The sequence below is a fragment of the Thermoascus crustaceus genome (assembly GCF_041956765.1).
Source record: "Thermoascus crustaceus strain CBS 181.67 unplaced genomic scaffold VTN00scaffold_3, whole genome shotgun sequence".
Taxonomy (NCBI): domain Eukaryota; kingdom Fungi; phylum Ascomycota; class Eurotiomycetes; order Eurotiales; family Thermoascaceae; genus Thermoascus; species Thermoascus crustaceus.
This window is the reverse complement of record NW_027192529.1, coordinates 765037-777591: the sequence shown is the minus strand read 5'-3', so window position 1 is coordinate 777591 and position 12555 is coordinate 765037. Positions and strand designations below refer to the sequence as shown.

Below are 12555 nucleotides of genomic sequence, written 5' to 3'. Positions count from 1 at the left end.
GTCTCTTGCCTTGTTCCTGTAAAATTAATTACCTAAATAGACAAAACTAGTTGGAGAAAAAGGAGGAAGAAAATCCAGGCGCAAGCTGGAGGCCTGCCTAGGATTGCTTACTTGTTAGCCAGTGCCGTAGATGAACAACGATGCAGCTTAGGGCTTGGGTCTTGGGGGCTTGAGGTCCTTTTTCTGCATTCTTCCGCTGTATTGACCAATTCGGCCCTCGTTATCCTTGTCCTCTTTCTTGGTTTCTACGTGTATGGTATATTTATTTGAAATCCCTAAAGTTTGTTCCATCTGTGCTTGCACATAAATAGAAAATTAATCCGCTTCTTGCGACAAGCAAAGCATCGTTGGTCTAGTGGTAGAATTCATCGTTGCCATCGATGAGGCCCGCGTTCGATTCGCGGACGATGCATGCTTACCAATAATCCGTTTCCTTTTCTTCTGTTTTTTTCCCGCACCCGACACCCGACACCCCACTTAGCATAGACATCCATATTCAGGGCTGGCTTTTTTTTGGTATATTAAATTTCCTCTTAATTTAATCTTTTGATCCTATCTAGATGAAGAGCCGGATAATAATCCGTCCTGAGGCAAAGGGGAGTGTTCACTTGTTGACAGAGTTCCTACCCGCTGTGCGGGTGACCTTGGGAATTTATATACATTCCTCTTACCGGCTCACTACCAAAGAGGGCCGGCTCATCATGCCGCAAAAACCATCTCACACTTCACATTTACTACGATTCAAGGTTCCCCAGCTGTCTACAGTATATCTTCTCGACCGTCATGCTGTCATTTCGGGGCTTGCCGACCCAATGTAGTTCACCTTATGAGTGTCTGCAATCGCGGACGTAAGCCTACCATCCGCCAAACAAGTTAACGGACAAACGAAGGATGACAGTAAGGATATGGATATGAATATGGATATGACTTAGCAAGAATAAAGAGGATATACTAATGTAGTAATAATGTCCACCCTAATAACTACATCCTGTATCCAATGGCCTTGCTACCGAAAGGTCTGGCCTGTTATAGACAACAATGGGTCAAGTCCAACCAATCAATCTCTTCAACCATCAACATGCAAGTCAATATAAGTACCATACCAACCACCGAATAATAAAATAATTTACCCAAGCCAGAACAGTGACAAAACGCCAAAACAAACCCCGAAAAAATGCAATTAAAACGCCAATACCACGGCCATCGTCCCATTCCTCGTTTTTGGCCCAACTGCATACCCCTATCCAAGTAGAAATACCCACGGCACTTTCTATGAAATGATACTTATCTACTGCGGCGTAAAAGTCCAGCCACCATTCATCCGCAGCCGCTGCCGCTCGGCGATATCTCTTCGGATCTCCTCTTGCGTCAGCCCATCGGCGCCACCCCAGTTCGCGCTGCTTGTCCGTTCGCGGAATTTCTTCGCCTTCTTGTCAGCCTTGAATGTCTCCTCCAGAGAAAATGGTGCGATAGGGCCGAAAATCGAATCCGAGTCTTTGCCTTCTTGCTCCCTCAGAATAGCCTCCAGCTCCTTGGGCTGAGCCCATTTGGGAACAGGGAACATCTCTGCGTCCGAGTCTTCATCTTCACTGTCCGTCGGTATCTCAGGAAGGTGAATGGTTTCGCCACTGGGGTACCGAGGCGACTCTTTCACAGGGGCTTTCTGAGAGCTCTGACCAGGCGTCCTGTGAGGAGCCGAAGCCTGAGCCGAGTTAGAAGCATCCGCAAAGGGGATTTTGCCAGTGGTATATTTGGCCATATCCATAGGGTGACCAGGTCTCTGAGGCTGAGCAGGCCCCGGCTGCTGCGCATGGTGAGATGCTGAAGGGTTCTTGAAAAGAGATGATCCGGTTTGATGATGCGCGGCCGGTGGTGGAGCTGGAACGTAGTTGTATGGGAAGATCGCTGGCTTAGCAGGTTCCTGCGCAGTATCAGCACGGCTCCTTTCCGAGGCTTTGAAGGGTCCTACTTTGCGGATGTTAGACTGGCGAATTGGCGGAGCCATTGTTGGTCGGATGGGAGGTAGAGGATTATGCTCATCCTCAGTCTTCCTTCGCTTGGACTCCGCCGCTTGGTACACAGCGCTTGGTTTTGAGGCAGCTGAGCGGGCGCTGGTATCTTCTTCCAGCACTCTCTTCGGTGGCTTAGCTGGGTTTGGCGGCGGTTGGTTGATAGATCGACTAAATGGCTGCACGGAACCCAGTCTCGATGCTGGCCTAGCAGGACCCAGGTCATTGCGCTGCGCAGAGTGCGGAGCTGTCCTATCCTGCTGTAGAATTGAACTCTTGTCAGACGCGTTGCAGTATCTCCTTCAAGCCATACATACCGAGTCATTCGCAGAATTGGGCTGCTGGCTTCCCTGTCTCTCATGTCTCCGGGCGTTTTCCAACCTCCGCTTCTCAATCGCCTGCTTCTGGGCAGCTTTCTTGGCCTCTTCCATAGCAAGACGTTCACGCTCTCGTTCTCGCCGCTCAGCTTCAGCACGGTTTCTAAGTTCCTGACGACGCGCCTCTTCTTGCTGTTGTTGCTGCTGAGCAGCTCGCTTACGTTCCAGCTCACGTTTTTGTTCCTCCCTGCGCCGTGCTTCCCGTTCCTCCTGCAGCATATTAGCATAAGTACGACATTTCCTGTTAAGGAGTTTAATGGGAAACTTACCTGTTCTCTCTTCCTCTCCGCCGCGAGTTGAGCTTTCCGCTGTGACTGGGTTGAAATAGTGCTCTTAAAGCTGCTGGCCGAAGCTGTGGTGTGTAAAGACGAGGTGCTGGTTTTCTTGCTGATAGTCGGATGCTTGGACGTGGACGCAGGCGTGGGCGCGGGCGCAGGGTCCTGGACACTAGAGGACGAGTTCGTCGATAATGGCATCTGACGAGAAAGTGTGCTGCCAACGCGTATTGATACGGGTTGCGGTTTCGGTCTTTGCTGAGTCTCCCGTGTAGGTTTCACGGGCCTACGGTCGTTCTGCTTTGATGTTTGCTGTGGCTGCTGGTGATGAGATACGGCAGGCGTTGCGAATTTTGGCTCAGGTTCACGGCTATGTTCAGGCTCCCTAGAAGGCTGTTTTTGAGAATGCGATGCGTTATTTGGATCTGACTTGGTCGCAGGAGCAGCTTCTAGATCTTCTCTTTGCAATGGTTTCTCCTGGTGCGTCTTGGATTCAGCGGCTTTCTGCCTTTCCTGCTCTCGAGCCTTCTCCAGCTTTTCATCCATTCGTTGACGGTCTTTCAATTCCTGCTCCTTCCTCTTCTCTTCTCTCTCCGTGGAGTTTCTTGTTCTGCGACCCTCTTGTCTCAATGGACTAGAAGGTTCAGGTGGCTGAGACTCCTCATGCCCAGAGGCAGTGTTATCCTGAGGGGGATTTGGTTGGGATCGTGATGCAATGGGCGACGAAGGCTCCATCCTTCCCGGTACTGGAGTACCTGCGCTGCCTGTAAACAAGCCTCTAGCGGTCTTCATGATAGACTGTAACTTTGACCTGGACGCACTCAACGGCCCCTCATAACGTCTCGGAGAAACTGGCGGTGTTGTCGACTCGACAGCTACATCTGAAGCAGATGCGTCCTTGTCATTAGGACCAGCTGGTGTACCTGGGCGTTGTGGCGATGACAGCGTAGGCGTAGAAGCCGACTTGCCATGGCCCAGGCCGGCAAGATTCGAAGGCTTCGCTTCTGGGTGACGCTTGGCAGGGGAATCCTCGATCGACCTCGACTTTTCAAGGTCATCTTTTCCGGTACCGCTCCCAGTGGGTTGATCCGTGTGGCCCGTTGTGTGGCTCTTCGGTAAGTTGGCTTTGAGAGGGGAGCTCATGGGCTTGATCCACTCATCATTGTCTCCGACCGCAGGCTTCGAAGATTGTGTAGACCGGGGCCTCTGGCCGGTTGTTCCTTGCTTTGATGTCTCCTGCTGTGTGCTAGGCAATTCAGGGTAGGTAACCTGAGAGCTGGCCAAAGCAGAAACAGCAGGTATAGACTTTGTTGGCCGTGATGGCTGTAATTTGCCGAGCATGCTAATCTTCTCGTGAAGTCTCTGAGTAGAAGACTTGTTATGTAGCTTGCTCGCTTCCATATCCATGTCCGAGTCGTCGTGAGAAAGGCCCTTTTCGTCATCGACATCCATCTTGTCAAGTTTCTTCTCGTCATCCTCTTCAGGTACGACCTGTGTCGTCCTCGGGCCTCCGGTCTGCCTGCCGAAATAGCTCTGACGTCCCGCAGCACTCATCTTTCCAAGGTCGATGTGACTCGTTCGTGAGATTCGTGTCCCTCCCATGCTCTTCTTTGTATTGAGAGGCTCCCGCGCAGGCAGAGAGGCGAAAGTCAAGCTGCTCTTTCTTATAAGTGGCCGCTCAGGTGTAGAATTATCCGAAGGGGAGCCAATATCATCGAATTGATTGTCGAGAGCCGTCTCAGTATTCTTGCTTTCCTTCTCATCTGGCTGAGATTTCGCCGGTTCAGCCGGTGCCGTTTTCTCAGCTAAACGTGCAGGGCTTTGCGCGGGCTCCGGGTCTTTTGAGGGCCGCTGGGACGGCTGAGGTATCTGCACTTCAATCTTTTGCCGCGCGGGTGAGTCGACGTTCATGGGTTCCACAGTCTCCTCTCGCTGCCGGATGTCCTCCTGGGCAGAGTGGAATGATCCCTCTGACGTGCGGCGACGGTCAGGAGATGGGCTGGTCACATTACGAGCCGCGGGCGTCGGTCCTTTTTCTGGCTCTGCTTCTGGCTCTTCCGGCTCTTCATCCGGCTCTTCCTCTAGCTCTGCTTCTGGCCTTTCCTCTGGCTCTGCTTCTCGCTCTTCCTCTGGCTCTGCTTCTGACTCTGCTTCTGGTTCTTCCTCTGGTTCTTCCTCCAAAGGCTGGGTGTCGTGCAAAGACTGTGTGGGCTGTGTGTCTTGCGTGTCCTGTGAACGCTGCGTAGTTTCCAAAGGTTGAGTGGCCTCCAAAGGCTGTGTGGATGATTGCGACTCAGGTTGCGTCCCCGGAAGAACGACATCATCCTCCTCATCATCTGGCATACCATGGTAACCAGAGTCGGTATTATATTTGGGGAACGAGTTCAGATTCTGGTTGGGCTTGTGGTCCTGGGACCGCTGCGACTTTTCGGCTTCATTGTTGGCCGCGGGCTTTGTCGGCTGAGCAAACAATGGGCCGGGGTTAGCGCTAACCTTAAGCTGATGGTTTGAGGAAAAGATGTCGCTCAAGGGCTGCTCATCGTCAGTAAGGGCGCTACAGAGGGCGGCCGGAGAACCCACCACTCGAGCCTCATCCACGTTGCGCTTCCGCGCCGTTCGAGGAGTCTTTCCTCGAAGCTTGCCTGGGGTCTTAAATATTTCCGTGACATTGCTGGACTGGGGTTAGCAGCCGTGTCCTCCAAGGAAGGGGCGGTCGCGGCCATACAATTGATTGCTAGAGAAGATCTCAGCCATGTGCTCATTCAACCATTCCATCTCATGGCGAACAGGATATTCGACTTCCTCCATCTCCTGGTCCACGAGGTTCATGACATTTTCCTTCTCCGCAGCGATCCATGCGGCAGAGCCCACGGGCTTCTGCGCCCTGGGTCCGGTCGTCGCCATGGTGTCAGTGTAAACAACGCGAGGTAAACTGATGTTTAATGATAAGCGCACTGCTGCGGCAGTCACTCGAGGGCGCCAATTGGCACCAGAGCGTCTGGATATCGGTGGATCGCAGTCAACAATTGCATCGAAGTCGTGCTGTTGCGGGGATCAGGCGAGTCGTTGGGAGTCTGGGCTTCGCTCGCTCTTGCGGCATCAAAACAGACGTCGAGACGCGTGAGCCCTCTGTGTCACATGACAGAACATCAGGTGATACATCGGCGCCTGGAGGATAAGGCATCAAGTAGACGGTCTTGGCATTCCGCCGTTGCCGAGCTGGCCTGAATGCTTGCCTCATAAGAAATCAATCAACTTTGGGGAAATACTTAAATAGCCTTATTCTGTAAGGGATACCCCTTACCAACTAAAGCCTACTAATCCACGTGCCTCTCCTCCATGACCAGATACGTCGTTCAACCCAACGTGACAGCCATAAAGGGTACAGAACTGAAAAAGCATGACCTAGCATATCTTATCTCATCCAAGATACTAATTGATGAAACTCCACACAAAGCTAAATTACAACTTAGGCTGGAATCTTGGATTAGTCCTGATCTTCTCGCCGTGCTTGATCAGGAAGAAGGAAGATGGTGCGAAAGCTAGACCGACGAATCCCAACAGGCTGTTGCCCCATCCCAGGCCGAGACGGGCGTATAGCGCCGGACCAGCCAAAGGCAGAGTGGCAGCAAATATGCACCTGACAACCGTATTCGCTGCGATGGCGCTGGCCGCATAGATAGTGAAGGTGTCCACTAGGTACATCTGGATCGGGAGGAAGACGTAGAGGATGCCGACACCGATAAATCCGGTACCGACGATGGGTACTATCCATGTTGATCTGGCTCTCAGTACGGTGAGCTGGATCGCTATCTCGTACCTGATTGGGCTCTACTCGAGCTTGCTCCTCTATCGCTTGTTTTCGCATCCTCTGAATAAGTTTTCCGGTCCGTTTGGTGCGAGAGTCTCGAATCTATGGTTCTCAAACCGGCTAAAGAACAGGGATGCCTTTAAGCAAGTCCATGGGTGATCTAGCGTTTGGGACATCGTTCAAGATGCTAGAGACCAGCATAGAGCATTATGCCATTAAGCTCCTAAATGCTGGAATGGACAACCACGGATTGATGCTTCCGATGTGGTTTATGCGGCTGATGATGGCCGTTCCGCGGCTGACGAGAGATTGGTGGAGAGCCATCGCGTATTGCAACGAAAGGATGGATGAGAGGATTAAGGTAAGCAAAAATTCTGAAGAGATCTTAAAACTAGGAGGCTTCGCTAGTTATCCATAGTCAAAGAATGTTGGCATTCCGGATATAGTGTCATCACTTCTAGCTCCCTTGCCGGGGAAGCGATCTCATGGGCATGATCTGTTGTTCTTACAAGGCGATGCGCAGTTGATCGTTATTGCTGGCAGGTGAGTGGTGCGGTCTGAAGCAGTACCAATAGCCTTGAGCACCTAATCCTGCTCAGTGAAACCACAGCGGCGGCGCTCACCTGTGTCTTCTTCGAACTGGCAAAGCAGTCCTGATAATATTGCAAAGTTACGGAACGAGCTCGCACCTTACATGACAGATCCTTCCGGCGAGGTTCTCAACCATCAAATTGCACATATCAACGCCGTTATATACGAGACGTTGCGTCTGCATCCATCGGTCCCGACGGCATTGCAGCGGAAGACGCCGCCGGAGGGCATTTACATTGAAGAGACGTATATCCCGGGTGATATGACAGTCTGGTGTCCGCAGTATATTATCGGACGAAGTAAGCATTTAATTTAAAGAAACCTTGAAAATGAGCGAATACGAATATCTGGGACTTACCATGTCACAGGCGAGGAGGTCTATACGCGCGCCAAAGAATTCATCCCCGAGCGCTGGTACCTATATCCAGAATGGTCAAAGAAAAATCGGCATTTGCTCCCTCTTCCCTCGGTGAGACATTCCTGTAGCTATTTCTAAGGAATTGCTGTCCATTTCCATTGTGAAAAGACGATTTACATGAGAATTCTAACGTGAACAACCAACACAGGCCCTTACGGTTGCATCGGACGCACCCTCGCGCTTCTGAACCTCCGCACCACCGTCGCGCAGATAATAATGAATTTCGATTTCAAATTTGGTCCTGGTGAGGACGGACGGGCCTTTGAGGGACAGACAAAGGATCATTTCACGGTGGGTCTGGGGCCGCTGAACATGTCATTTACGAAGCGTTTAGAGGGAACGTAAAATGAATATTCGTGTGCAAGGAGTGCAAAACAATTACTAGGGCACTTGTCCTTCCGTTCAGGCCCCAGATCTCCTCTAAGGTATCTATAAATCTGCGGCAATAGAACTCCGAACATAGGTAGTCGAGAGATAGCGGACAGATGTATGTTTTGTTGGGTAATATGTTCCAGCGAGAACATCAAAGAAAGCAGCATAACAGAGAAAATAGCAAAGCAATGCTAAACAAGGAGTAGAATTGAGAGAACATGCTCCGGAGGATAGTTGGGTACATGTACGGAGTGTCAAGTAAATTGGGAGTTATTATTGGGCGAAACAACGCGAGCGCCCTCCGTACACGTGATATGGCATCATGTGATATTTTTTACACCTAAGATCTAAGGCTTCCACGACGCTCGCCGGCCGACGGAGAGTCTTCATCCGCGTCCGGCTATCGGCAGATCCGCGCGTGGAGATCGAGATGGAGCTTCCCCGTGAACTGTTATAAAAACTGGGCACCTCCATCTTTGGTTGATTTATATTCCCCCCCCTCATGTCTCCTTTGTCTCATTTGGTTAATTTGAAGATCACCTTATTCGGCTGCCGTTGATATACAGCTAAGGGATATATCCATAATTAGCACTTATCTATACCCGGTATATAAACAAAAAATGGCATCACGACCCGTCTCTCGGTTTCTCGGGATACTGAACAAGCCTGTTCAGCCATGCTTGCGTTCAAGGTGTCCGCCTGCGTTGTTGCATCAAGTGCGACGGTTTTCGGCGTCTCCGCGAAGCAGAATCATGGAGACCAGTTGCTTCTCGCCCGAGCAATTGATGGTGCGGGACGCTATCGCCAAGATCTGCTCTAATTTCCCGGATGTATGTATATCCTGACCAATGCTTCACATCATGTCTCCCTGGGATCATGTCAGGTTAAAGAATTATTTTTTCTCTTTGTTTCTTGCAGGAGTACTGGGCAGCGCACGATGAGTCCGGAGAGTATCCGCATGAATTGCATGCCGCCCTGGCAAAGGACGGTTGGATTGGAATTGCTCTACCCGAGGAACTGGGAGGAGCCGGGCTTGGCATCTCTGAAGCCACGATGATGCTTCAGACTATTGCTCAGTGAGTCTTAAGTTTTTACCCCGCATTGCCGGTTCTCGTATTATTATCGAAGATGGCTGATGTTTGAAAAAGGAGCGGAGCCGGCATGGCAGGAGCTCAGTCCATCCATGCAAATGTCTATGCGACACAGGTATAGACTTCCTATCAAAAGACCAAGTCAATGAGATGCGGAAACTGATCCCTCGCAGCCGGTTGCGACGTTTGCGACCCCTGAGCAGAGGCAGAAGATGCTGACCCCGCTCATTAACGGAGAAGTGAGAACGTGCTTTGGAGTGTATGTTTAAGCTAGCAGAAGACTTGTCAAGCAGACTGACGGGGTACAGGACCGAACCGAATACTGGATTGGAGACTCTGAAGCTACGTACACAGGCAGTCAGGGATGGTGACTACTACAGAGTTTCGGGACAGAAAATGTGAGCAGACTCGGAAACATTGAGAGAAACAAAAGCAAACTAAAGCAATGATGCCAGCTGGATATCCTCAGCACAGGTGGCGAAGAAGATGGTTTTGCTGGCTCGAACCACCCCTCTGGAGGAGGTGAAGAAGCCATCCGAGGGACTGTCACTCTTCTTCATCGACTTTGACAAGAATGCACCTGGCCTGGAACTGAAGAAGATCAAGAAAATGGGCGGTAGAGCAGTTGATGCGAACGAGGTGTTCTTCGACAACTACCGGATCCCGGCGGATACTCTTATTGGCGAGGAAGGCCAGGGATTCAAGATCGTATGTCGTGAATTTTCCAGCAGAGAAACTCTGGAATCTTCTGACCACAAAGCTTCTTAGGTTCTTCATGGCATGAACGCTGAGAGATGCCTTCTGGCTGGTGAGGCACTTGGGCTTGGATATGTAGCCTTGGAGAGGGCAGCCAAGTACGCCAAAGAGCGTATTGTGTTTGGCCGCCCCATCGGACAGAACCAGGGCATCCAGCACCCGCTGGCAGCAGCGTATATGAACCTGGAAGCGGCGAAGCTCGCGACCTACCATGCTGCTAGACTCTACGATGCCAGCAAGACGGATAAGTCCATCACGCCACACGCTGTCGGCGTGGCATGCAACTCAGCCAAGTATCTAGCTGCGGAGGCAGCTTTCACAGCGTGTGAGAGAGCTGTAAGTATCTTGTTTGATCCACTGTTTTCTGTATAGCTGCTCACCATGTAGGTTCTCTCGCACGGTGGCATGGGCTATGCCCAGGAGTACCACGTCGAACGGTACCTCCGCGAGTGCCTCGTCCCTCGGATTGCACCGGTTAGCAGGGTGAGTAGGGTATTTTCTGGTCAACAAGGACGAAGCTAACGCTCTCTGTAGGAGATGATTTTGAACTTTGTCAGCGAGAAAGTGTTGGATCTGCCGCGCAGCTATTGAGGCGTCTGCGTATATCATCATCAAAGTATGGGACGCTAGCGTGTATATATGACGTGAAGCACCAGATAGTTGCCATGTCTTAGTAACGTAACAATGCTGATTGGAAATACTGAGATGTTTCTGGAAGAATAGAAATAGAAAGGGTGCAGAGATGTATCACGCTTTGATTGTGGATGGAATGCATCATCACATCCGCCAAGTCCCGTCACATGCAAATAGTCTTCTCTGCAGTCGGAAACCTTTAACAAGCCAATGAGCGCGGGATCCTGAGTCCTCCGTGCTCAGCTGGGGACCGCCTGCTGGAGATGCAGCCATGTGCAGCGATATCCACTATTTTTGGCGATCGTTGTTTTTCCGCAGGACTTCTTCTGCGAAGACAGACGAATCGGGGCGTGCGTAGTGTGTGCGGTGGCGTCGCTGCTCTGGGCTGTGGAGTTTTCCGCCCGGAGCTCCTGTTCGCGCCGCCTGCTGCCGACCGCCCCCTTGCTGCGACGGGCACACGACCCTCTCTCGCTTGACAATTGCATCACAACCCAAACAAGATCTCGAAACGTCGCCTTTTTCTCTTCCCTTCTCTCGATCCATCCACTCCCCCCTCGTCCGAGACTCCTCCTCTATCCTTACTTCTTTCAGTTATCATCAGGCATTACCATCACTCTCTGGATCAATTGCACCACCGGTCTCCTGTCAAAACTTTCATAGTATTTGTTGCACCACAACAGCTACCGCCCCAATGGCTGAATCTACCAGCTCGGGTGACGTGAGCTATCCTGTTGTCAACGGGAACAGTAAGGTTCGTCCCAGATGAGATCTGATATCCTTTCCAGATGTCCTGGACTAACGGATCTCTTATCGACAGTTGTCCATTTTCCTTCCTGACGCCCCTGAGGATGCTCGAAGCAGACTGATCTCGACTGCAGACCCGGGAATCATGAGCACCGTGATCGAGGGTATATGAGGACAGTGGTGCCAGAGACACATGAAGCTGACAGATTTGTTCAACAGGCCCCGTCGCTTCTCACATCAAATCCGAAGCTTCCCGGACCGGAGATGAGCTGCGCGACCTGAAATACTCGAGAACCACGCCATCTACGCGTGCCGCAACCGGTCAACCACTGACCCGTACGTCCACGACCTGCAAGCAACGAAGATGATGCTGATAGGTTTCCCAGACTACCATTCTCTGCTGTACAGCCTCCTGAGCGTGAGTCACCTGAGCTCCCTTTGGATGCTGAGCCTAAGCTGATTTTCAACAGTGGGAGCGCCCTAGAGCTACTGCCGTCTCCTATGCAACCGTCGTCAGCTTCATTATTGCCGCCCGTTTCTTCCCTCTTCTCCGCTGGTTTTTCAAGTTCCTGTATGTGGCTCTAGGATGTAAGGTTGACCTATCCTGATTTTGTTTTATCACGTGCTGATCGATCTATACAGTCACTGCTGCCCTCGAAATTGCCGGAAAGACCGTTATGTCTCAGGGCCTTGCGAGCTCGTTCCGTCCGCGTAAATACTACACCATCCCGAAGGATTCCATCGAGGGGGTGCTAGAGGATATGGAGCAGCTCCTGGACTTCTTCCTGATTGAGTTCCAGCGCATCCTCTTCGCGGAGAACATCGTCCACACGGTTGCGGTATGGATTTCCTTGGATACATTATACTTGGGGTATAGGGGGCAGTGAAAACTGACTTATCGAAAGGCCTTCTTTGCCGCGTTCACGTCGTACTGGCTCATCAAGATCCTCCCGTTGTGGGGACTGTCTCTGATCGCCGTGACCATCGCCTACATGGGTCCTCTCGTCTACATCAACAATCGGGAGGAAATCGACGCTCAGATCGCGCACATCCAGAGCTTGATCAATGCGCAGGCCAATGAGGTCAAGGACTTGGCCGGCCAGCATACTGCCCGCGCTAAGGTCTTGGTTAAGCAGTATGTCGACGAGTACAGCAACAAGGCACATGAATTGGTGGGCACCCGCCGCTCTGCGTCTCCCGAGATGGCCAAGGTTCCATCCCCTCAGATCAAGGCCGAGCCAAGCTCACCTGAACCTGCGGTGAAGCAGGAGGACTTCCCCGAGGCCCCGAAGGCTGAGCCGGTCTCGGAGTCTGTGCAGGAGCCACAGGAGCCCAAGCCAGAACCTGTCCTCGCCTCGTAGAGGAGCCACTTTTCTCGGATCGACTCCACAGTTAGCCTTTTGCTCGTTTAGAAAAAGGGCAAGAATCTGAGCATCAATGTGCGTGGAACGGTTTTCACAAGGTGATCATGATGCTGG

The 12555-nt window shown here is 51.5% G+C and overlaps 5 protein-coding genes and 1 non-coding gene across 6 annotated transcripts; 4 read left to right on the top strand and 2 right to left on the bottom strand.

Moving 5' to 3' along the window:
* The first annotated feature begins 341 nt into the window (after window positions 1–341).
* On the top strand, window positions 342–412 carry VTN00DRAFT_t113. Its single transcript has one exon. It is a non-coding gene; the product is annotated as a tRNA-Gly (tRNA).
* An 876-nt stretch (window positions 413–1288) lies between these two features.
* VTN00DRAFT_5459 (uncharacterized protein) lies at window positions 1289–5565 on the bottom strand (the record flags this gene model as incomplete). The annotated part of the gene is made up of 6 exons (XM_069431992.1): window positions 1289–1921; window positions 1970–2269; window positions 2327–2596; window positions 2656–5193; window positions 5242–5332; window positions 5387–5565. The coding sequence occupies 6 exons, from the start codon at window positions 5563–5565 to the stop codon at window positions 1289–1291; spliced, it is 4011 nt and encodes a 1336-aa protein (XP_069287896.1).
* Window positions 5566–5627: 62 nt separating this feature from the next.
* On the bottom strand, window positions 5628–6366 carry VTN00DRAFT_5458 (uncharacterized protein; the record flags this gene model as incomplete). The annotated part of the gene is made up of 2 exons (XM_069431991.1): window positions 5628–5790; window positions 6128–6366. 2 exons carry the CDS (start codon window positions 6364–6366, stop codon window positions 5628–5630), a joined length of 402 nt encoding a protein of 133 aa, XP_069287895.1.
* Window positions 6367–6421: 55 nt separating this feature from the next.
* On the top strand, window positions 6422–7826 carry VTN00DRAFT_5457 (uncharacterized protein; the record flags this gene model as incomplete). The annotated part of the gene is made up of 5 exons (XM_069431990.1): window positions 6422–6548; window positions 6604–6833; window positions 6891–7015; window positions 7124–7362; window positions 7630–7826. 5 exons carry the CDS (start codon window positions 6422–6424, stop codon window positions 7824–7826), a joined length of 918 nt encoding a protein of 305 aa, XP_069287894.1.
* A 779-nt stretch (window positions 7827–8605) lies between these two features.
* Window positions 8606–10291, top strand: VTN00DRAFT_5456 (uncharacterized protein; the record flags this gene model as incomplete). The annotated part of the gene is made up of 9 exons (XM_069431989.1): window positions 8606–8683; window positions 8772–8929; window positions 9002–9059; window positions 9118–9203; window positions 9253–9342; window positions 9400–9652; window positions 9713–10036; window positions 10088–10183; window positions 10235–10291. 9 exons carry the CDS (start codon window positions 8606–8608, stop codon window positions 10289–10291), a joined length of 1200 nt encoding a protein of 399 aa, XP_069287893.1.
* A 733-nt stretch (window positions 10292–11024) lies between these two features.
* Window positions 11025–12438, top strand: VTN00DRAFT_5455 (uncharacterized protein; the record flags this gene model as incomplete). Its single annotated transcript, XM_069431988.1, has 6 exons — window positions 11025–11079; window positions 11297–11413; window positions 11464–11495; window positions 11548–11665; window positions 11720–11916; window positions 11983–12438. 6 exons carry the CDS (start codon window positions 11025–11027, stop codon window positions 12436–12438), a joined length of 975 nt encoding a protein of 324 aa, XP_069287892.1.
* Window positions 12439–12555: the final 117 nt, after the last annotated feature.